At 34.7% G+C, this 22,288-nt stretch overlaps 1 protein-coding gene across 20 annotated transcripts in view; it reads right to left on the reverse strand.

Moving 5' to 3' along the window:
- LOC124362392 (LIM domain and actin-binding protein 1) overlaps positions 1-22,288 on the reverse strand; it is a 165,282-nt gene that overhangs the window by 76,317 nt on the left and 66,677 nt on the right. For 9 of the 20 annotated variants that reach the window (XM_046816850.1, XM_046816878.1, XM_046816868.1 and 6 more), the window contains exons 2-7: positions 14,810-15,944; positions 9,208-9,357; positions 7,975-8,103; positions 5,731-5,829; positions 2,403-2,492; positions 1,357-1,443 (exon numbers count right to left, since the gene is read on the reverse strand). In XM_046816850.1, coding sequence (XP_046672806.1) covers positions 1,357-1,443; positions 2,403-2,492; positions 5,731-5,829; positions 7,975-8,103; positions 9,208-9,357; positions 14,810-15,934 — 1,680 coding nt within the window. In that variant the 5' untranslated portion in view covers positions 15,935-15,944. The remainder of the gene's footprint in view (positions 1-1,356; positions 1,444-2,402; positions 2,493-5,730; positions 5,830-7,974; positions 8,104-9,207; positions 9,358-14,809; positions 15,945-22,288) is intronic. The other 11 variants (XM_046816999.1, XM_046816990.1, XM_046817004.1 and 8 more) reach the window with 9 other exon arrangements.

The raw sequence follows: 22,288 nt of genomic DNA on the forward strand, positions 1-22,288 counted from the left end.
ATAATTACATCATAGTTCTGTATAAATACTATTGTATAGAGTAAACCTTGTTAGTTTTTACTATTACAAGGTCAAGTTTACATCAGCCTATATTTTATTAATGACTAATAATATACTAATATCTTAATCTTAAGAATTATTGTTCTATAATAAAGTTCAGTTCCTAAAGTTTAGTAATTCACCCTCAAATCTTATCCTTGGTTATGAGCCCTGCTGGTCAACAATTATTATTATATATTTCTATTTATGTAAAAAACACTTATGTAGGCCATATAATTGAGTCTTAAAAATATTGGAAAGTCTCTCAAATTAATGTTGCAATAAGATATTGTAATTATTATACACTTAATAGTTTGGCCTTGCAAGAAATTTGCATACATATTTTTATTATTTTGCTCCTTATTCATAACAATTTTAAAATGATTATTTTAGTTTATATGATAAAGTAAGTTTTTCTTGTGACCTTATAAGTTCTCTTTTGTAGATAATTAACCAATCATACAAGACATCTAAGAACAACAAAGCTAGACTTGTTAAATCCATGTCTCTGTTCTTGAATTCTAAGAGAGTGTGCATTGCACCATTATTATCTCAGAAGTACCTCATCATTTACTTCAATGATGGGAACACCACTGGTCATCTTGTTTGAGAAGTAAAATATGACATCTGTATCTAATTTAATGTTTTTTTAATTCTTTTGTTTAAGAGCCCTAATTTAGTTAAATACAGCTCATAGCTTATTCCAATAGCTATAATTTAAGAGCTCAGTACTGTATTAAATAAATACCACCAAACATATTTTTATTACAAGTCCAAACTTTGAGAAGTTAAACATAAATCATCATGAATTCAATAAATAACCGAATATTACTACAAAACTGTTCGTTATTTGTGAGTTTTTTTGTATGTAATTCTTTTAATTTTTAAAGTAAATATAGTTTGGAAATACTTTTATTAATTTGAACATAGAATATTTTAAAATTAATGAAACAAAGAAAATATGTTATTAATGTAAAATTAAAATATTTTCAAGAGGAAGTACCATGGTTCCCCTACTCCAACAGTTTGACTTGCCCATAAGATAAGTCCCTAAATCTAACCTAAGACTTTTTAGGTATACCCTCTTTTTTCACTACAGAGAAATTCAGTTTATACACAGTTTTTTTAACTTTATAATATAAAAAATATATATTCTACAAAAAATGTCTGCATATTAGAAGTAAAATAGTATTATTCTAAATTTTATGCGAATTCTGCATGTGTAGACAGTGGTAAACAAGTTTTCACAATACAAGTGGTAATAACCCTGGAAAAACAATATGTTTGAACAATCCTACGTTATTGAATACAACTTACAAGGGCTTTGACAGAGACACCAGTGTGGATGTGTTTGGGCTGCGGAGAGTCTGACAGTCGGCGCAAATCTCCTAGAGATTGGGCTTTCTATAGAGAACACAGCATGCAGTCAATCTCACCATCACCATGCAGCTAGCAACTCACTAGTTACTAGCAAATACTAGTAACTAGCAAACACTAGTTTCTAGCAATGAGCTCGCTGTTAGCACCAGCAAGTTAGTAAACATTAGTAGCCTTCTCATTAATAGAGAAATATTTAGTATTTTTTAACATTTTTAAATTTTAAACATATAATTAATGTTCTATCTTTCACTTTAACTAATTAACTTATTAATCATTTAACATATAGATTGGAATTAGTTGAATGTTAAGAATTAATGTTAGAATTACTGTGTTAGAAATTTAGAATACAAATAATGATTAAAAAACAAATAGAAAAGAAGTAAGAGGTTATTAAATAAACTACCAAAGTTAGAACAAATAAATATTATACTCTTACTTTTATTACAGGCCTCTGAAATATAACATAGCAGACAAGTCTCAATAAACCCAAGTTGTACAATATATTACAAGTTAGTAAAGTATCTCTTGTACATATTGACAAACGACACGAGTTGATGTGTTATGTGATAAAACCAAGGTTTACATCTGAGTAACAGCATTGTCATTCAATCTTCTTTCAATTCTATATTATCTTGTTGTATTGTATTTTATCTGTCAAGAGATTTTATAAACAACTGATAAATTAGGAGCACCAACCTACCAAGGTTTCAGTGGAGTTTGGTGGTTTATATTTCTCTAATAACACAAATTATTAATATTTCATTAATTAAATATTTATACAGAATGTAGAATGTTAAACTGTTTATGAAAAGAATATTTACTTTAAGTATACTCTAATTAATTATTTAAATAAACACAGTACTTATACGAAAAACAATGTAAACTTTATTTTTCTGACCAAATTGTCCAGCATATGTTAGCACATGCTTAGCTGATATTATTGTTAGTCTGTAAGCCAGTCTGAGAGAGGTGTAGCTACTCACCAGCTGGGGACTGGGCACCGAGGCCAGATACTGAGGTTGCGCTGCCTCGGGTGTCTCACAAGCCTGCTGCAGATCACAGAAGCTCCGTCGCTAACACACAACATGCATCACACATCTCATCATGCTTCTAGCAGTGCATCACTATTCGCTAAATGTTAGATGAGTTGTTCTAACCTCTATACAGTCCATACTTGCCGATAACCTGAAGACTCATTCAACCACTTCCGTTATACAAACCCATTACCATTGACTAGTTTTGTAAGAACTCTGACACAAACAATCAGGGTTATTTGGTAGTAGTTTTTATGTTAAAATATATTTTTCAAAAAGGTTAAGAGACACTCTAAATTCGAATCACAGACTCATTGCTAATAAAGTTTATGATGAAACAGTATTTAATTTATATATTATATACCATATTTGTTATTTGTTATAAATGTTATTAAAAGCCTATAATTTCTTGATATCTATTTGGTATTTTACAATTTAAAAATACTGTTCAATTTTTAAGCTAAAACTATTAGAGTGAATATTTGGCATGCATTATAAGTCATTAAATAAGTCAATCCTTCAAGTAATTATCACTAATCTCCCACTTGTTAGTTTCCAATTTTAGCATTGGAGAAGGGCTCTCCTTGATAAACCATTACAATCTCTCAGACCAGTATAATTTTTATTCAAACTGTTATACATTCCTACGAGTTAATGAACACATATAAATAAATAGTATTATACTATTTTCACTGAAACAGTAGTTTCCACGTGGCTTTTTGAAATATATACCCATAAAAAATGTTTTTAACAAATTTATACATGCTACTATCTCACAATAAACAGTATGACAAATCAATTGTAAAATCATTTCAGTTAAAAGAAATCCTAAAATTTAAAGTAAAAAAATCTCCCTTGAACTGGTAAAAATTCAATTGATTCCAAAGTAATGTGTAGGAAGTTTTGTAAATAATTAATGAAGACCCAAAATATATGCAAATGTTGAGATCAGCTCCTCTCCTTTCCCATGATTCAGTATTGCATCTAAAACATTGCAGTGCACTAAACTGTACATCTGATGAGACAATGAGAACAAGTCTTCATCTAGATTACATTTCATTTTGTAGTATAGGTATCTGATATCAAAACGGTGCAAAAGGTTCATTTTGAGCTTGTTTGTCACTTACGCAGTCGACGCTAACTCCAGATTCTAGGAGTCAATTCCATGACAGTGTCAGACCTCAGATGCTGCACTAAATGTAAGGTGAAATGGAGCTGAACTCAATATTTTCATAAATCAACCATTCCCATTATACCAATTTTATGTCCAGAATATAGATATCAGTGCCATATTTGTAGTGTTAAAACTTCAAAATTTTCAGTCAAATATGACACCATTTGGCGTGAAAATAATCACTAAAACTTCTTTGTGTATTTGCCATAATTTGTTCATAATGCTTTTAAATAATTGGATATATTTAAGAATTATTTATTAAAATAAATTTAAATACACTTTGTGTAAACTCTTAACTATAAATTGATGGAAACTCGTTAGTATACATTGTTATAATAACAAAAGAAGTTAGATTGTCAAAACATTGTCTAGAGACTGAGAGAAGAACTAGGTAATCTTGAAATACGAAACTCACAATTAGCATAAATTGGCAGAGGAGACAATGAAGTAACACGGAGCGAGCAAGTGAGCGAGTGTGCCATTGCAACTGGTGACGTAAGTAATTAACTAGCTGATTGTCAGTCCTACACCCTGCTGTGACTTACAGTTACTTCAGTACGGTAGGTGAAATGTGTGTTTCATTCCCCAAGTTTATACTCAGATTAGGGACTGAGCACATTTTGGATAGAAAACATTTACAATGAGTTAACAAGTTTCTCTACTTATGAGTTAGGTAAAACAAATACCACCTAATTGATATTTAAAGTTTTGTTATTTCAACAAGTTTATATATATAATCATACCATATGTCATTTTAAGGAAGAGATATAAAGTGGTTTTTAATGTAAACATATAGTTTATTTTTATATGGACTTGAATACTATGTAAAAAAGTGCTACATAGCTTGTTAGTCCAAGTGGTGTCCATTTATACTTAGAATATATTGTAATAACCTTAGCTTTAGTAATAAAAAAATCTAGTAAAATATCATTAGGGCTCACAACAATGTACAAATGTATGTGAAAGCAGACTGACATGTTTACGTTAGCTGTTCAGATTCGCTTACAGTACGACAAAACATATATTATTTTCTTTACTAAAATATGATCCATCATGGGTCCCAAATTCAAGATATATTAACTTAAATAACAAATAAATATAACAAGAAAGTTTTAATCAGAAAATTCTCTACTTACAGAAAGTAACAAGCCATACTCTGGCTCAAGGTACAATGTGTTAAAAATGTAAAATACACAGAACTAGTATAATTATAATCGTTACCTCCAGAAAGATAAATGGCTGAAAAAGTCTTTTTTAAGCCACTATTACTTATTTTTATGGTTTATAAAATTCATAAGGACCAATTTTAAAACAGTTAAAATATAAAAAATACCAATGATTTTTGTTAAGGATTGACTGAAAAGCAAGAGACTAGTTAACATGTTTAATCAGTTAATGAAGAATTAAATATCATATTAAAATTTAGATCAAACTATACATTGGTGTGTATTATCACTAATTTAGTAGCACTTGTAACAAATATAATTGTGTTTTTACTTAAGGGTATACTGTGGGTATGCAAATAGTCTGTAAAGAGAGGTTTAAAAAGATCAGAAATTCAGACAAGATGGAACCCAGAGAGAGAAGGGACATAATCATCAATAAAACATAATGGTTGGCAAGGAATCATGTACAACATACATTACTTAAATATAACTTTATTGCTCCCTGTCTATCCCCTTTTCTGTCCTGAAATCTCACCTTTGATTGATAGCATTGATTACGTGTCCAGACTTTTTTATGACAGAAAAACACGTATAATTCTATGGATTGGTTTTCAACAATGTATCAACATAGTTAAAACTAAACCAATTTGTTCTGAACAATGTAAAAGATTAGGATTCTGCTTTTTGTCTTCAGAAGTATTTTTTTATACTTCCAGATCTCGAAAGTAGAATTCTTAAAATTATGTTGAATTGACAGGAAATTAAGCTTGGAATGGTGTATAATTATGAAAGGAGGTTATAGATATTTTTTAGTAAATTTATATCACTCTATTCTAGCGACCATTGGACATGCCTCATTCTACCACAATAAATCTAAAAAGCATAACATCCTACTATTAAAACAACCTGGGCTTATACAAATAATCAAGAGCCTCACCAGTTCCCGTATAGAGACAGGCGATGGAACAGGTTCCTCAGATGGTACTTTGAGAGTCGCACTTGTGCTTTTAGCTGCTTCCCTAACGTATGTTTGTTTCTGGTAAAATCACAAACATGCAAGCAAACACACAAACATGAGCAAACAACACAGAAACACTAAGCACATGCCTCTACACAAACATATAATAACAGGTAACAAAACAATATAATTAATCACATTATAGTAATGCTACATGTCACAATCTTGATTTATTATTATTGAGTAATAGAAACTTCATTTTCTGAATGTTTTATAAAACATTAGGTCTGTATATGTGTATATTATCAAATGGTACAGGGCAGATAAAATGTTAATCTTTGGAGTACTAAGTAACTATGTGGAGAGTTATGGTCCATTCCTATGCTCCCCATAGTCTATCAATATCTGTTAATATTGTACCAAAAGTTAAGACCTTTCATCTATACCATCATTAGCTGGACATTAGAAAAGTAATAAAACCGCCTATTCAAAGATAACAAGTTTTGAAAAATGTACAACCAATTTAAATATAGCCTATAATAATGATATACCTTGAAACAATTCATTAGCTAGCACTCTAATAATGAGCAGCTTTAAACACACAATCAAACCAAAATCACCACATATAACAGAATATCCACAAATAAAAACCAGTTTACCTGTTCGTTGGAGGTGTTCCTACGAACGAACAGTGAACGCAGAAGGAACCAGAGGAAGGGAACACCCACCAACATGGTGGCCCTTTGGAGTTAACACTAGTTAAGAGCCTAGTGTGAGCCGGCGTTATCACAAGACTACCTGAGATAAGCTGATAATGGCCATGGGTGCGAGCAATGCTAACTCGCCATATAACGCTTTGTTATGTTTTGATTGACTGTGTCAAGAGTGCTTTAGAACTTGAACCCTTATAATTGGGCATTTAATGAAATTCGTTGATTTGGATTGGAAAAAGCGATTAAAAATTAGAACTGAATGATTAATGTGCATTTTATTTTTATTTTACTCTGCCTCTTTTATTGAATGGACACTTTATTCTTGTAAATTATTTAATAAATTAATTAATATTATACTTTAATTTATATTGAGATCTCACACCTATCACCAGCATGATATACAATGTATTAAGGGTACCCTGACATGAAGGAAACATGATTTTTCCTGACATGTGCCATCGTTCAGTGAAACAAGAAATCAGTAACACTATGTTTCAAGATCTGCAATCTGATCTTCTTTACAGGTAAATAACTAACCTAATACATAATTACAAACTAGGTTAAAATAAACAAATCATACCAGAGCGTTGTGGCACGCCTAAGTCAGGAATCAAACCACCATGTTGTTTGTCAACTTCACTAACTCTAAAAACATGCACTTAATAAAAATCTATACACAACACTAATCATTAAAACTGAACTACAGAATACAGGTCACAATACGCCTGCATTCATCTACCAACCACCTACAACTGACCAGAGGGCACTAGCCAATGGCAATCGTCATGGCAGACAAAAACAAGATGGCATAAATAAAAAGGAAGGGGGAGGACAGGAATGGGCCCTTTTGTTATTATTGGTTCATGCTAGATGAACTTCTTAAAACCATATTACAAATATCTGATCCGTTTGATATTTTTGGTTTTCTTCTTAGTTAATTTTTTAGAATTGGCAACCAAAGCGGCCTAATCTCGACTGATGGTTGACTGATTGGTTGGTCTGCCAATTTAATCTATGTTGCCTCAATTAATTTCCTTTTGAAGAACATTTCTTCTTCAGAAGAAGAGATCAGATTGCAGATCTCAGAACGTAGTGTTATTGATTTCTTGTTTCACTGGACAATGGCAAATGTCAGGAAAAATCCTGTTTCCTTCTCAATCCTTCCATTGTCAAAAATAACCTTCATACCCTGCCATACATATTTATTTTGTATTCAAAATCTTTACAAAATCCTTATCAACACCAGTACAATGATTAGGGGCAAGATGTTTGAGAATTTTAGGAGAATGAAATTTAATTTGGAATGATGTTAGTCGCACATTTAGTTAAAGGAGGGTGGAATGTATTATATATTTCTTTAAAAAGCCACTTTTAGGTTTCTTCTACCTTTATCTGGTAAAAATAATAAAAATTATAGTTAAGAGTTTGTTTTTAATTCCCTACTCAAACAATTATACACCAGATCAATAAACAAAATATTTGTGTGACCATCACACAAATACTGACTCACCAGGTCTCTTACACAGACATTTGACAGTTCATCGTCATCAAGTGGTGTAGGACTGGTGGGACTGGTGGGGCTGGTGGGGCTAGTGGGGCTAGCGAGACTCTCCGGACTGCTGTGGTGTCCGTTGGTAATCTATGCCAAACCCCACACTCAGTTAGTTCACAACACACATCAAACTGCACAGCAAACTTTGTTAATCATTCAACCACTTTGTACCACTTTATACACTACCTGTAAAATCAGCTTTGGCTGTTTTGGCAGAAAATAAGAGTAAAGTTATTTACAGTGACCATTTTGTAGATTGCTAAACAACTTAATTTTAAATGAAAAAATCTCTTGCTGTAAATTTTAATAAAATTAAGATATGAAAATAAAGATTAGTACCACCCTTAGCATCATGAATTGTTGTAGACTCATTACACTACAGTTTAATGTTTATTCAATACAACTCATCTATATAATATTAATTAGGTCATATTGTTGTGTAATTATTTCATTGTGTTGTTAACATTACACCTGCTTGTATTTAATTAAGAGCCGGTTGTAGTTAACACAACTATGAGTTTTACCTCATAAAAACAATACTATGATAAGTTCAACATTTTACACCCATATTTTGGTTAGATATGTCTCATTAAAAAAATATATAATTAACCCACATCCAAAAACTTTTAAGATTTTCCTAGTAAAGTGTAAACTTTTTAAATATTTAGATGGTGAAGTTAAAACAAGTTTGAGTATTTTTATAAATAACAAATAACAATATCATGTCCAAGACATTTTTGGATGCTTGTTATTTATATTTTAAAACGAGACATTTACCAAAATTATACGACCAAAATTAGGACGTGAATTTGGTATTGAATCACCTCATTTCAACCAACTTATTTCTTGCATAAGTAAGTTTAACTATCAATTAAATCAAACGAGAAGAACTTAAATGTCGAATGGAATACATCCATAAAATAAAAAATAATATGTAAAAATATATATGTTGTATATGTTTTTTTTTAATATGTAAAAATCCACTAACTCAAATACGTAAGGACTTTTAATAGTTTGTTGTTATAAAAATAAAAAAGCATGTAAAACTTTGTATTCAATACGGTTTATCTTTGGGTCATTTATTGAAACTACATAGGCTAGTAATAATATAAAACATGCAACAGTTAAATTCTCAAAAGCTGTAATTAATTTAACAATACACAATAAAAAAACCCAAAACACTCTACTCACAACTGAAATATGATTTTCCTTTTCTTCAGATTTCTTGGTCTTTTTGGTTTTCTTGGTGCGAGTGGAGGTAGCATCACCCCCCTCTATGCTCTTCTTCTTCTTCACGGTCTTTGTGGTGGTGGTTGTGGTTATTGACTCAGACACATTGTTCTGTAAACAAGGAGTCAAGATGTTAGAAGATTGCTTTACAACTCTATCAATACAAATCATATGAACTTAATAAATTAACAACTTAACTTATAATGTTCTTAATTTAGTCAAACTGATGTTTGTGTAACTCTTTAGAGACTTTTTGATAGCTCAGAAATAAGCGAAGTAAGTAGACTATTTAAGCCTTATCAGGCCGGGTAGTGAAGTGAGAGTATTATACTTTTAGTAATTCTGCATCGTCGTGACTCCTGAGCAACTTCCATCCTCCGCTGTTTTTGTCCAAACTTCAACAATTTTGGAACAAATTTTGCTGCCAGAAGTTTCAAACCCAAAACATATTAAAGAATTTCATGGTATGAGCCAACTGATGCACGAACATAAACATAAAATATAAGAACCTCAGGTCAAATATTATTTACAAAACCACTATATTTCCTTTTCTATTTGTTTTCTACTTGATAGACATAGATCAATTTGATCAATTTAGTACTGTAATCACCAGGATGAATTAATTAACAATTAACTTCTAAAATGTTGAAAGTCAGCCAGGACATCCAATGTGACGGAAGCTGGTTTCGTATGAGGGTAACAGAACTTATAACATAAGGGTTTATTATTGTTTTAATCCTCAACCAGTCACTTAAACAATTTAATTTACATTAGAACTTACCAATAGTGGTAAGTATAATGTATTACCTTTAGTTGTGTAACTTGTGTAATCAAAGGTATTAGGCCTACACATATTATTTTGATGGGCAAAAGTAATAAAACTGGTATAACAATTTATACATCTTAAGGATTTATCAGTTAGTAATGTCAGTAAATTCTAAGCACCAAGGGCATTGAAAACGTTACAGTCCACAGTCCTATTATATAGTTAAAAAAAGTGTTATCTACAATATTCAAAAATTCAAATATCTCCATTCCATAATAAACCCTTAAGATGGATTAATTCATTTTTGTTTACATATATTTTAAAACTGGTGATTTTATAAAAAAATAATATAGGAAGATATAATAGAGGTCACTGTTAAGTAAGTGATACATTGAAAAGCAAATTGTTGACGTTGACAGGGCAATTAGGTCAACATTAAAGCGCCTGCTGTTACGTGATAGGCAATATCGGCAATACCTGCTTGTCCATCAATTGCGTGCATCAATCATAGGCGCTCAGTCCTGGTTAAGCTTGCGGACATCGTCATAACTCTACAAAAACCACTGAATTTAAACTAATTTTTAATCAGAATATCTCAGAATCTAACTCCAATGGTGTCTCATATTCTAAACTCCTGTTTTTAAGGAGCGTACAACACGAATTGTAGTCAAATTTCACTTTCATATTTTCTTTAAATATTTTGAGATTCTGGTGACATAATGTTTCCAAACATGTATATTGTAATGCTTAATTTTACATAGGTGTAATCCAGTTTTACTTAATAAACAATTTTTATCTGTAACATTTTCATAATGGGCTTAAGATTAAGAAACCATCTAATAATTTGTTTTGAACGTTCCTTATTTATTTCCACTGGAGTCCTTAATTCCCTTCACCAAACTTTGTTTAGCTGAGTTTTAATTTTGGTCCATATTGTTTGTCCTACTAAATTCAGTCTTATATACTTAACTACACATCACAAATTCATTAACGACGATATTTTTCACATCGTAAATAACTACATGTATAAATGGGAACTTGATGCTAAGAATAGCCTAAGCCATTTTCTTTGTGAAATTGGTTTTGTTTCCTAAATTGTAACCATATTTTGTTGTTCTAAAATTGAAGATTTTTCGTTATATCTACTAAAAACCAAGACGAATGGAGTAGTACCGGCTGAAAATCTAAACATTTGACTATTCCAATACAGGCGTTCTATATTTAATTATTTTTGAACTAAAACTTTAAAGTTTGTTTTAACTTTTAAATATTTGCATATTTTACTGTTCCACAAGATCGTTTTCTTTCGAAGTAGTTGATGCCGTTACTGATACTTACTTAAGTACAAAACATTGTTTCAAATACAATCCGTGCCAAAAAAAAAGAAACCAGCAATTGGTTTTCCCGACGCCGATATGTCGTTCACGATCGACCGTCGTCTGACAACATGAGAAGCGTAACACCGTGCTACATAATTTACTGGAATGTTCCGTTGTTGTTGTTGTAAGGGTGTCGTCAGCGACAATGTGATAGGTATGCCGTGTAACAGACCTGTGAGTAGGTCTAGCAAACACTTTGCAATCGTTCAGTGATACAAAAAATAACGCTAATCGTAAATTAAAATTACTCTAACAATAATAAATAACAACAACAATACATTACTATTACTATTTTCTAAGTTTTATTTTATTTTATTTTTTATCAGCGAACAGTGAGAAATGTTTGAAAGTGTTGTAACCTCCACAAACTTTTCATCGTTAAGACAAACTGTGAACAAAATAAATATCTTAACTTCGTTACTAGCGTCGTAATAAAACTTATAAACTCCATTTTCCAATTTTATTATATTTGAATTTTTACACGCGAAATACTTTTTTACTTCTAAATAAAATGAAACTCGCATATTTATTAAACATTGTTTGGACTTCAAATTTATCTTCTTCCAACTGTTAAAACTATGGAAGAATATTAATTATTAAACCACGTTCAATATATCCTACTTGTAGTTTCCTATAGCCGATCAGATGCCTGAGTAACATAATTGTTCCTATTGCAGTTAACTGGAACACCTTAATTAGAGGACAAGAAACTTAGGCGTTACAAACAGTGTGGACAATCGCGTCTAGTGTATAAGTATGAATAATTGTATTATTATAAATTGTTTGGTCCAGCATCGAACAACGTTATTAGCCTTGTGGTAAAACTCTCGATTATTCACTAAGACTACATTGCAGCAGGCGCTCTCTTGTTCCACGAAAGAAGTTCAACTTTTTCAAAAGAAAAGAGGTTATTACAGGGATAAGTTGAGAGTTACCGGTATTCAATCAGGTCAGACACCCGGGAAGCGCCGCCTGGCTCTCTCTGTCGGCCATACACTCGAGACGTATTAATTAAAACTCTTTATGATAATTCTTCGTATCGATAATAAAATAACTGAATAGGTTCTCAAGTCGAGACACCATTACTGAGGCAGAGATCTAAGTTTAAAATACAAATTTGACTTTTGTTTCTCGAAATTTACATCGCAATTTTCTAAATACATGATGTAAAAATATAGGCCTACATTTATCCATACAGCCTCAATTATCCAAGAAACGTAACAAGAATGTAGGCAGTAAATATAAAATAAAAAGCAACAATTATTAATCATTAAATTTTTATCCACACAAATAAAAGTTTAAATGACAACCGTAAGGCTTTGCTACATTTTAATAGAGATGAAGGTATATCGGCAACACTGTACTGAATTGGAAAAAAAAACACTAAACGATTACATAATAACAACACATATATTATTCATATGGTTTCATTTCTTGTGTATAGAAAATTTACAAATATGTACATTTCATAAAAGGACATTCTGATTTTGGGCTTTATTAAGTTAATATTTGTATGCACATGGAAAGAAAAAAAAACAAAGTATTTTGAAAACATCAATACCACTCTCATACTGAGCCCTAGTTAGCTAGTGACCCGAACAGGCCCGGTTAACTCGCATATGGTGACCGGGTTATGATTCATTTTTTCTTCTTCTTCGGCTGTGGGCGCTAGTTCGAGTACTGCGCCGAAAGGAGAGCTAGTCAGGAGACCTTGTTTTGAATTGTGTTGTTGAATGAGTTGTGTATGCTAATGTAACTAAATATTAATAGTTTACGTCAACCGTTTCTTCGTATAGCTCGTTCACACCAAACGAATATCCCAAAATACTCGATAAAGAGACCAAATCAGGGTTATTACGAGATGTTTACATGTAAATATCGAATATAACTCAATATCAATTTTGAAGTAGTATGAAGTTTCTTCCCTTTCTTGCGAAAAATATAAGGCAAGTCTTTACAGGCGGCATTACATAAGCATTTGAAGATGTCCTTGCATATGTCTTGGTCGACCTTGAGTTAATCTGCTTCCTTGTGTAAAATATAGGTTTAGCTTCGACTCGATTTGGGATTAAAGCCCTGCAAATGTATCAAACACAATAAAATACAGATGAGTACAGAGTCAACACTATCTCTTCTATTCTTTGGCGATTACATTTTATTCGTCTAAAACCATAAAATGAGGACATAACTTCAGCTGGCAGCAAGGATATCTCTACGACACCTCATGTTCTCAAAGGATCATAAATTGTGCAAACAGGGAATGATGGCGCATCACCAAAAGAGTGAAATAAATTGTCTATCACAAATGCAGTAGCGCGCCAAATTCCCGAGTGTGTTTTCCTCTCATGTACGGTACCCACCTTGAAGACAACAGCGCAATTCTGTTACATATAGAAAAGTTATAGCGAGTGTTCAACTTCAAACAATCAGAAATGTGCGACGTATACATACACTGCTGCATGTAATCTATTTTCCTACACCCATGTGTTCAGTATTACTACAGTGTTGTCTTTTGTAGTAACACCACAAAACTGTTTGTAAAACAAGTTATAACGAAATCCAAATAGCTGGTATGAATTCGGGTTTAAATATTCAAAATTTACCACAGCAGGTATAAAAATCTATTTTTCCTCGTTTAGAGAAAAAGCTCCATAAAGCAACAAATTCACAATACTGCCACAAAATTAATAATTTTTGTAGTAAATTTATTTTAAACGTATAGAACGATTTTAAGCAGTTTATATGGTCTAATGAGTATTATTATAAACATTTTGTAAAGGCTGTAAGTTGTCGATTCTATTAGGTTTTCAAATCAAGTAAACTATTCATAAAATAGTCCTGTGGCCCATGAGGACGGGCAGGATAACGCATAAAAGAAAATCGGCTTCTCCTTTAAAAAAAAAAATAAATAAAAAAATAAACTTACTGTCATAATAAATTAAAATGCATCCTTATTTAAAAAGTCGATTTCAAAGCGGATTTTCATTCTAACATTTCAAAAGTATTGGGTTCAGATTCCATATGAGGTTTGCATCAAAGGAAAATTTGTTATTTTTAAGACAATGCTTTCACAATACATAATTACTTCTTCTTAAACACATTTATTTATAGCTGCAAATTAAAACTGCTTGTTATTATTTACGATGTAAACTTTCGTTTCAAACATTATGTGTCTGGTGTAAACAATTAACTGATGAATTAAAATAACTAAACTTCGATTGAAATAGGAAAATAAAGGATACTCACCTAATATATTTCTTAGAAGTAGGCAAAAACAAACAAATTGTAGTAGCTAAGGCCAACAAGAAAAACATAATTAAACATGAAAAGCAACATGAACTCCTCTAAACACGGAGGGGCTGCCATAACTTGTTAAGGTACTGTGAGACTACAATGGCTAGAAGCGTTAGTAACTCACATGCAAGGGCGGAATGTCCTCGGCAAGTTGAGACTCCTGCGGCTCGAAGTGTTCCGCAGCTTCGCAGCACTGGATCTCCTTTGTAGCATCCTCCACCGTGGTCCACTCAGAGTCCACACTGCACACTGGGTTAGAGACAACAGGCATGCTGTTACACACACTCACACTAGCGTCTACACCGTCTTCACTAGGGAACTCGACCGGCTTGTCTGTCTCAACTAGAGTTTCGGCGACAGCCGGGTCTTCGATTTCAACGGTTTTTATTTCTGGTTCGATAACAGGCTGATCTTCCAAATCGAGAAGGGGTTGAGATTCAACAGTGATTGCAGGTTCTTCGTGGTCGGAAACGGGCTGCTGTTCAATCGATTCAACGACTAAGTTTGGATCGGAAATATCCACGAGATTATCGGAATCTATTTCCTCCACCGTGATCTCACCGACAGGAGAGAAGACGCGGTCGGGACTGTCCGAGACCGGGGTGGCATCGTCAGGGGGCTCTATTACAACCAGGACCTCGTCGATCGGAGGGTCTTTGTCGGAGCCGACTTCCACCAGTTCCTCCACGATAAAGGGATTGACTTCGGTCAGTGGGCTCTGCTCGTGGTCCGAGGTAATGGTCTGCGTGAACAGAGGGATCGGCTCTAAATCTTCCGTGACGGGAGAGTCGTCACTGCCGCTGGAAAATGTCTTTTCTGGTGCGGTCTGATCCGGAGATTTCGCTATATCTTCTTGAGGAAGGGAGCACGGAGGAAACGGTACGAAATCCGAGGTCGGTGATAGGTCTATCGTGTCAGAGAAAACGTTAAGTGTGGCAGCGGTGTGGCACTTCTCGACCTCGATGAAGCGTTCGCTCGGATCTGTCGCCACGAAGCTAACGGGCTGCACGACCCGCACGGGGGCCACATCCACCAGGGGCTCCTCGGGTTCACCCTCGGGCTCCTCGACCTCGGACTGCATGCAGCCGCCGATCCGCAAAGCCAATTCGGAATCTATGAGCTCCTGCAGACTCGCGTTGTCCGTCCCCGAGAGATTGAAGGTCAGGTCAGTAGGGGACAACTCTCCATCGAACACACTCGCACTCTTGTCATTACTTACGACTTGAATGTTCTCTGCGACTCCGGCCATCCCGCGGCACCTGCAACAATACAATGTACTTTAGATGAGGGAAGGTCGATGTTTCCGTGACCTTTGGAGGTGGAGATTTAATAAAAACAAACATTAGTATTCAGTAAGGATGACAAGACCGCATGAAATAACTGTTAGTTCGACATTAAAGCATTATATTCAGCGAAACAAGGTCAGAGTTGTTTTCAGGGAGTGCTTTGTAACACGCGGCATGGCGTACAGTAATGGACGTGTTTACAGGACGGAACGGCTGTTTGACTGAGTGAGATCCCCCCTCCTAGAACACGTCGTCTTCACAACCACAACACAAGTGCCTCACAATGAGGTCCTTGAAGCGTGGCTGCGAATTAAGCGCCTTCGCGGAATAAAACAAACTTTCTGCGTTGCGAGTTTATGTTACCATTTAGCACTAAAAGGTAAATAAATGCATGTATACACAATACTAAGCTTGAGAAAGATGAGTCTGAAATTTGAATCCTAACCCAATACATTCTAAAACATTCCAAAACTAATTAAGAAGTCTTAATGTTTCACTTTACTTAAATATTCATTTAATGTCATAAATTATTGTTTTCTTAACAATTAACTAAAAGATGTAAATAATGTTCCAAATAATATAATACTCTCATATATTATTATAGTATGAGTATAATGAATACTATAAATCACACTCTGTCACATGGTTGAAACTTTAAAGTGAACTAATATTTATTATTGACCTTTGATAATCATGTGTTAGTTTGTTTACAAGCGCTCCTTTCGTGTTAGCTAACTTATAATCGGTCATACAACATTCTAAATTTTCCGTGATTTATAACATGAGTGAATCTGACAAATGTGACTGTAAGGGAGTGAAGGCGGGAAAGAAAAAGAAAGGTAGCGGTTGTCCAGAGATACCAAAGGGTGACTCTAACAAATGCTGTGGGGGACTGTCGAAGAAAGAAGAAAAACCTAAATGCGGCGGAGCGAGTGCTTGTGCTCAATCACAAAATAAAGAACAATGTTCGGGAAAATCTGGTTTTGGAAAGGACAAATCCAAATGTCCAGGCAAGGAAGAACAAAAATGTCATAGTTCTCAAGAGCAGTTTAAAAAAAGCCAGGACAAATGTCCATCGGACGTAAAATGCAGCAAATCATACACGGCGTTCTTAGAAAGTAGAGAAGAATCAGCTTGCCCACGAAAAGATGGCAAATGCCATGAGTCGTACACTGCTTTTTTCTCTAAAAAAGGTTCAGACAATAGTCCATGCTCAGCAGCTCCTAAACAACAAGAGGAGCTCTGTCCCTGTCCGAATAAAGCTCAGTCAGAAAGTTCATGCGGCTCCGCTTATAAGAAAGCTTTTGAACAGCAAGAAGATCCGTGCTCCAAACCTAAGTCAGAAAGCCCTTGCAGCTCTGCCTACGAGAAAGCTCTTAAAAACCAAGAAGATCCGTGCTCCAAACCTAAGTCAGAAAGTCCGTGCAGCTCTGCCTACGAGAAAGCTCTTAAACAGCAAAAACAGGATCTTGTGAAACAAAAGGATCCGTGTTTCAGATTGAAAAAGACTCCCCCAGTTCAAAAACCTTGTACTTTAGAAACTAAGAAAAATCCATGTTTCTCCAGTTCAAAAAAAGCAACTAGGTCGGAGAGACCTTGCGGTTCACAAGTAGAGGATTCGAAGGGAGCATCCGCTTATGAAAAACTAAGCGGATATTGCAAGAACCTAGCAAAAAAATACGTAAATCCAAAAACGAAAAGTAAGTGCAGCGGTGACGAACAACTCACAAAACAAATTTGCCCAGTTAAACCGTCAAGCAAACCGCCTTGTCCCCCGATGACAGAATTAGGCATGCCTTCACAGACCGGAGTCGAATGCACTTCCAAAGTCACCTGTCCTCAGATAAAGAAATCCGATCCGTCCGCTTTCTTTCCGCTGGATGCCAGGAATAAAGAACTGAACGACTGTATTGAAAAATGGACCAAAATGGACCCCAAACAAGTGATCGGCAAGTGTTCTCAATTCGCCGACAAACCGGGTGGATCTCTTTGTCAGAAGTGCCTGGACGCCGTTAGGAAAACCTCGCACTGCCCACGGTCCTCTAGGAAGGAGATTACGAAGAGACCTAGTCTAATGATACCCGCCAAGGCTCGACAACTCGCCTCCCGATGGACGCCTTCTGCTATCGGCTACATCGCCACCTCCGCCCTGCTCACCGTCTATGTCACCGAGTGGAAGGCCATCCTCCGCCATGTACCCTTCTACTCTTCACAAATTGCCGAAGAGGAGGCGGCATCTCAATAGAGAGCCTTTTAACTGGCAAGGAAGTTGATAGCATGTTGAGACATGTTTTGCCGTAGTTGAATATTAATCTAACATGTTGTATCCCACAATATAGGTCCATTTGTTTAATAAAACAAGGGTTTAATGGTATAACCAAATTAGTCTTTCTACATAGTGATTCGTTTTGTAATTACTTTTCAATAGCAGACACCTCATTATAAAATCTGTGTTGTCTATAATATTGTTCAGCTTCGCCGCATCTAAAGTAACATGTAATTGGGAATTTGAGGAGGTAAACAGTGAAACATGGTAAATAGACCCACCAATTCAATTAATTTAACATTAATTTAATAATAAGCCTAATCTTTGACAAATGTTCAAGATACATATAAAACGATATTTCAACAGAGCAGCAAACCTCCCGTCAAGCTGAAAAATATTAAACTCATAACAAGAGCAAATATACATTAGTAATAGCAAATAAACCTGTACGTTTATACAAATTCAGTACTTAAAAAAAACATTGATTTAGAAATTATGGCCGTTACGAACACCCTTCAGATAGATGTGATCGGTTAGTTCAAATGGCGGTATCGAATGTTGGACTATATTCGTACTAAATCTAGGAAATTACAATAATTGCAATTAACACTTGCTTCCACGTGGAATCATTCAGTCCGAACTTCTTCGTTACAAACAGGCAAATGTGTTAATATGAATATCGTAGAAATGCGTGGAATTGTATATTAATTGAAATGATGTGTCCTTTATTTCCTGCATCGTTAATGTAAACAATAAAACATATAGTTTAAAGATTTTAAATTCTAAATTTTCAATAATGTAAAAATTCTCTCGTGGTCCCTTGACATTGCTGTACACTAACAATAACTGTCTGCTTATTTCAAAATCTTTGATAATTGGAATATTTTGTTGGTCCCCTGACATTCGAATTGTCTGTCTCACTGTATCTTACAGGTGTTAAGTTTAGCAATGTTTATTACTAACCGGTAACCGGAAACTCATACCTACTCACTATTAGGTGGATATAAATACTGTATGCTAGTTAATTCATGTTACTGAGTAGTAACATTCATGTCGATAGAGTAGTTAGGAACTGCGCGTACTAAGTAAATGGCGAGAAATACATAATAAAAACACAATACTCATATATCGCAAAGGTAGAAGAAACTATATTTGTTAACCGATAGCATTTAGACCTAACGATTCCTAGAACATTTTATCCATGTTTTCGAAACATCCCGTGGTTATATTGATTTTTTTAGAGGTCATCTATTTCTTTTCTCGGGGTGGATCTGGGTTAGAATAGACCGCAGTGTCGCTGCTTGTCGAAGAGGCGACTAAAAGGGCGGAGTGCGCCAGTCTAATTTACACGTACCCCCTTCAAAGGCGGTGATGAAGGCTGCAACTCTTTGACAGAAAAACATCAGAGGTGAAGGAAGGTATCTTAATACTCAAATCCAGCCTACAACATGTCCTGCAACGTAGGGAGTCGTGGCAGTCCTGTGAGGTAGTCTCCTGCCCGACGCAGACTTCGCTGTCGTCGCAGAAGCATCCCCTGCTCCCGCATCTAAGCGCCCAGCTTAACCGAGTCTGAGGTACATAAAAAGAAGAAGACAGAAGAACCAGCGGAGACAAGACACCGAGAGCTGGTCCAAGGTCTTCGGGAGGAAGTCCAGGAAGAAACCCCCTCCCCAGCAATCTGAAGATCAAGCTGGCAAAAGGGAGAAGAAGAAACATCCGGTGAAGTCCGTCAGGAAGCGTTCGGACGCCCTTTTAATCAGGCCGTTGGAGGGTAAACCCTACGCCAATGTGCTGGGGGAAATCCGTCAGAAGGCGAAGCTTGATGAAAGAGGCGCCTTAATCAAGACCCTCAGGAAGACCCGTGCCGGCGATCATCTGGTCGTAGGGCCTACTCGACGAAACCACCGGCAGTAAGTCCGCTTTCAGCGCCGACCTTCAGTCCGTCTTGGGTGAGTCCGCCGACCTATGATCCAGGGAGAGATAATCTGGAACTGTGTGAAGCACTATGTCCAGTCTGTACTTCAGGCAAAAAGGTCGATCTCTAGTGGCCTTAACTGTCTGATTCTCCCCCGACGAGGAAAGATCTAGTGGCTTAACTTCACAAGCCTAGCCCGGAGTAATGTGTTAAACAGTTCCAAGCTAGTGTCCTCGTTGATGAGGGAGTTTACTTAGCCAGTAATCCATGGGACGATGTGCCTGCGGAAGTCCGGCTCTATTGTAGGGACAACGATCCTCTAAGTGTGCACAAAAAGCATTTTAACCTCCTTCAAAAAATTCTACTTCTTTATCTCGAATAAAATTTTACAATGGGTTCTCAATAAACCATGGATACGTCACTGCATCAGGGCGCCTAGATGTTAGATGATGCCACTCATTGCTCCTAAGCCTAATCAATAAATAATGCAACATATGTTCTAGATTTATAATAATTTCGCTTTTTGAATAAAAACAGGATACGAGTTGAAGAATATTTAGATAAAACTTGTTTCTATTATTAATAAATTATACACTAACTGACGCTTTATTTAAATACATGATGAGACATTTTGTTACACATATCGTATGTACGGTTTACAATAGTCTACAGAGATAGGAAGATTTATTGCCATGACAATGTACAAAACAATAACTTATACCATTGATAATGTGCCTATTCCACACAGTTGATCGTTTCATGCAGATTTTAATAATGATAAGATTTTTCACCAATCGATAGATTTATATTTGCTTTCAAATGTATTCCAATCGGCTTCATCTTGTTTCATTTATGATGTAATAATAATAATAATGATGTTGTCTTTATTTTCATCAAGCGTTTCTCAGTTACATACAGAACAACTGCTTTTCAGAACAACTATCGTCACATACGACATATACATGAAAATTAAATACAAACAAATAAAGAAAGTCTATACATTAAGCAAATTCTGCCTCATCTTATTCTTAGTACATGTCTAGTACATTGAATGCTAGCATTCAAAAGAAGTATGTTCTAACATTGTTTTAGCAAACGTTAATCTGATTAGATGATTTAGTACTTTTAAAACTGGTTTAGATGTCTTATCATATGAAACTATAGCGTAGGAATTTAAATATACATGTTTAAGAATTCGAGATAAATAACTACACTCGTTATTTTCTAATTCGTTACGACGTATTTTTACTTTTATAATAAATGTTTTGATTTTGGTAAGAGGACTATATGGTACCCATAAATACGCCATTTCATATAAAATAATTGACTAAACCTGAGATAAACTCAAGGGCTGGAAACCTTTATTTCTATCAGTCTGGTCTGTCTGTTTGTATGAAAACTATTAATTGACCTACAGACTTAAAATTATGCATGACGCTTCATTTCTATAATGTATAAGGAACAATAAGTTCAATTATTGTGCATGTGACTCCATTGGATGTAGCTGAGCGTAAGTAAATATTTTTATATCGGTATTATGGGCAACCACGATGGGCACAAAAATATGAAAATAAAACATGTAGCCTAATTATCCCAACACATTCAACATCATTACATGGTGACTTCTTTTATTTAAGGGTAAACACTGATATGAAACCCAATTTAGTGATCAGAACTGTGAATGTACAATGTGGCAAGATATCGCGAAAAGATTTCATCTGTAGACGGGAAAATTTTGCTTGAAATTTCATTTCTACATAGACTTAACTGGCATGATGTTTATTTTCTATGATGATGGAACCATGCAACCATGTCCAACCATGGAATTTAACTGAGCTGTCGTTGAAGCTACCACTCGATAGGCTGACACAATTTATATTTTTTGCCGGGGCATGTAAACCTTTCTTCTTCTAAATGAGCTATAGAGTTAAACAATTTGTATTTAACCTCAATGAAGCCTGTAGCGCGACACGTGGAGTTACGTACTCCTCGCTTGGAAATTGGTACCAAACCTTCCTAACTTTCCTTTCCTCTAAAACCATTAACAATTTCCCCACTTGTTCCACTTATATACGTGCAATATACAAAAACACTCAGTTCAATGTAAAATCTAATACAGACACAGTTTATCTGTGC

The sequence above is a fragment of the Homalodisca vitripennis genome, chromosome 1, assembly GCF_021130785.1.
Source record: "Homalodisca vitripennis isolate AUS2020 chromosome 1, UT_GWSS_2.1, whole genome shotgun sequence".
Classification (NCBI taxonomy): domain Eukaryota; kingdom Metazoa; phylum Arthropoda; class Insecta; order Hemiptera; family Cicadellidae; genus Homalodisca; species Homalodisca vitripennis.